The 2,219-nt window shown below is 40.5% G+C and overlaps 1 protein-coding gene across 1 annotated transcript; it reads right to left on the bottom strand.

Annotated features, from left to right (window-relative positions):
- Positions 1-309: 309 nt before the first annotated feature.
- LOC138894922 (uncharacterized) lies at positions 310-768 on the bottom strand. Its single transcript, XM_070179660.1, has one exon. It carries the CDS (start codon positions 766-768, stop codon positions 310-312), a length of 459 nt encoding a protein of 152 aa, XP_070035761.1.
- Between the last annotated feature and the right edge of the window lie 1,451 nt (positions 769-2,219).

The following is a 2,219-nucleotide window of genomic DNA, read 5'->3' on the forward strand; positions in this document are numbered from 1 at the left end:
TTGAATTCCCCATTTTGAAGGGAATTTGATAACCTGATGTAATGTAGATGGCACAACATCCATATCATGAATCCACGGCCTCCCAAGAATCACATTATAGGCCATATCCGTGTCTATCACTTGAAATTTTATTTCTTTGATGACCCCTTTTGCGTATGTGCTTAGTTCAATCTCGCCCTTTGTAATAACGATTGAGTAATCAAACCCAGATAAGGAACGTGCTTTTGGAACTACACGATCGCCCATCAGTATTTCGTTCATCACTCGTAATAGAATGATATTCACAAAGCTACCTGGGTTAATCAAAACTCATTTTACATTAGTATCATGTATAAGTAAAGATATTACTAATGCATCATTGTGAGGAATCATTAATCCATCGGCATCTGCATCATCAAAGTTTATGTTGTCGTCTTCTAGAGTTTGGTGAGTTCGCTTCCCGTGAGTTATTGTGAACTTTGTTGTTTTTCTCGCGGTTGTATAGGTTACGCCATTGACTTCTTCTCCGCCGTTTATCACGTTTATTATTCTCTTTGGATACAGAGGTTTTGGGGGCTCTTGACTATTTTTCATGTAAGCTTGTTTGCCTTTCTCGCTGAACAATTCTGTCAGATAGCCCTGCTTCGATAAATGTTCCACCTCACCTTGTAATAATCTATAGTCTGATGTTCTATGGCCGTGATCATTATGGAATTCGCACCAAAAGTCTGGGTTACTTCTATTTGGATTTGATCTCATCTCTTTAGGCCATCGTACCTTATCCCCCATGCTTCTTAAAATAGCGACCAACTCGGAAGTACTCACATTAAAATTGCAGTCCCCAATCCTTGCGTTTGTATTAGCATCTCTGTTATGTTCACCTCGAACTTTTCTGAATCTTGACGATGATGAACCTGAATCTCTATTTGTGAACCTGTGATCAGCCCGCACGTTTTCGAATTTGAACCAGCTTCTCGCCCCGAAAGTCCCATATAAGGCTCGTACCTATTCTTACCGGACCTCTTCTCAGATTCTAACCGCCTCGAACCTGTTTTTTCTTCAACCCTTGACTGAGCTACGATATCTTCTTCGATCCGTAACTTGGTACTGTACCTATTATAGACATCATTCCATGTCGTGGTAGGGAATTCTCGTAGGCTCTCTTTAAGCCTCCTCGTAGTTTCTAAACTTTTCTCGTTTAAATTGCTTGCAAATGCCATGGCTGCCAAATTGTCAAGTATTCTTGGTAGCAACATTCTTTCACGTTGGAATCTATCTACGAATTTTCGAAGCAATTCTGTATCTCCTTGCTTTACTTTGAATATATCCTCCATTCTCTTTTCAACTTTTTGTGCACCCGAGTGTGCTTTTATAAATAGATCTGCAAGCTCGGCAAAAGAGTCAATAGAATTTTCAGGTAAAAGAGAGTATCATGTTAACGCTCCTTTAGTAAGTGTTTCCCCAAACTTTTTGACTAGCACAGATTCAATCTCCTGCTTGGTTAAATCATTGCCTTTTACTCCCGTGGTGAATGCAGTAATGTGGTCACGTGGATCGGTCGTTCCATCGTATTTTGAGATGTCAGGCATTTTGAACTTTTTGGGAATTGGTAATGGAGCTGCGCTTGGTTTCCATGGTTGTTGTGAATATTTGTCGAAATTAACTCCTTTGATCACAGGTGGTACGCCGGGTATTTTCTCAATACAGTCGTTTTGTTCTTTCACCTATTTCTGCAAGGTTAGTATTAAAGTTTGTAAATCAGAATTATTAGGTGTACCTGGTCTCCCATCACACGACTCGTTGGGAGTTCCTCCGCTTCCAGAATTAGCCAACCCTGATCGTGGAATTTCCACAATTGCAGTATTATTTGGTGGAGGTGTGGGTGGCACAGTTGGTATTCCCCTCACGAAAGCCTGGAGAGCATCATTCACGTACTCAGCAATTAACTGCTTCACAGTATCCTGCTCGACAGTTTGTTCATTTTCATGTTGTTCATTGTTATGAATAGTGGATCTTTTTGGTGATGCTTCTCTTGAATTGCGTGGGGTTCCTTGAGGTAACGGAAATGGAGTTCCTTCCACCTGCTGGTTGTTGTCATTGACATTCGACATGATTCAGTTGAGAGAGAGTGATTTGGAAAGTAAGAGAAGATTATCAGATTCCCGGCAGCGGAACCAAATTGTTTAACCAAAGAATTAGATTCTCAGTCAAAGCCTATTTTTAGAAGTAGTCGGATTACT

Source organism: Nicotiana tomentosiformis, chromosome 6 (assembly GCF_000390325.3).
Source record: "Nicotiana tomentosiformis chromosome 6, ASM39032v3, whole genome shotgun sequence".
NCBI classification, from domain to species: Eukaryota; Viridiplantae; Streptophyta; class Magnoliopsida; order Solanales; family Solanaceae; genus Nicotiana; species Nicotiana tomentosiformis.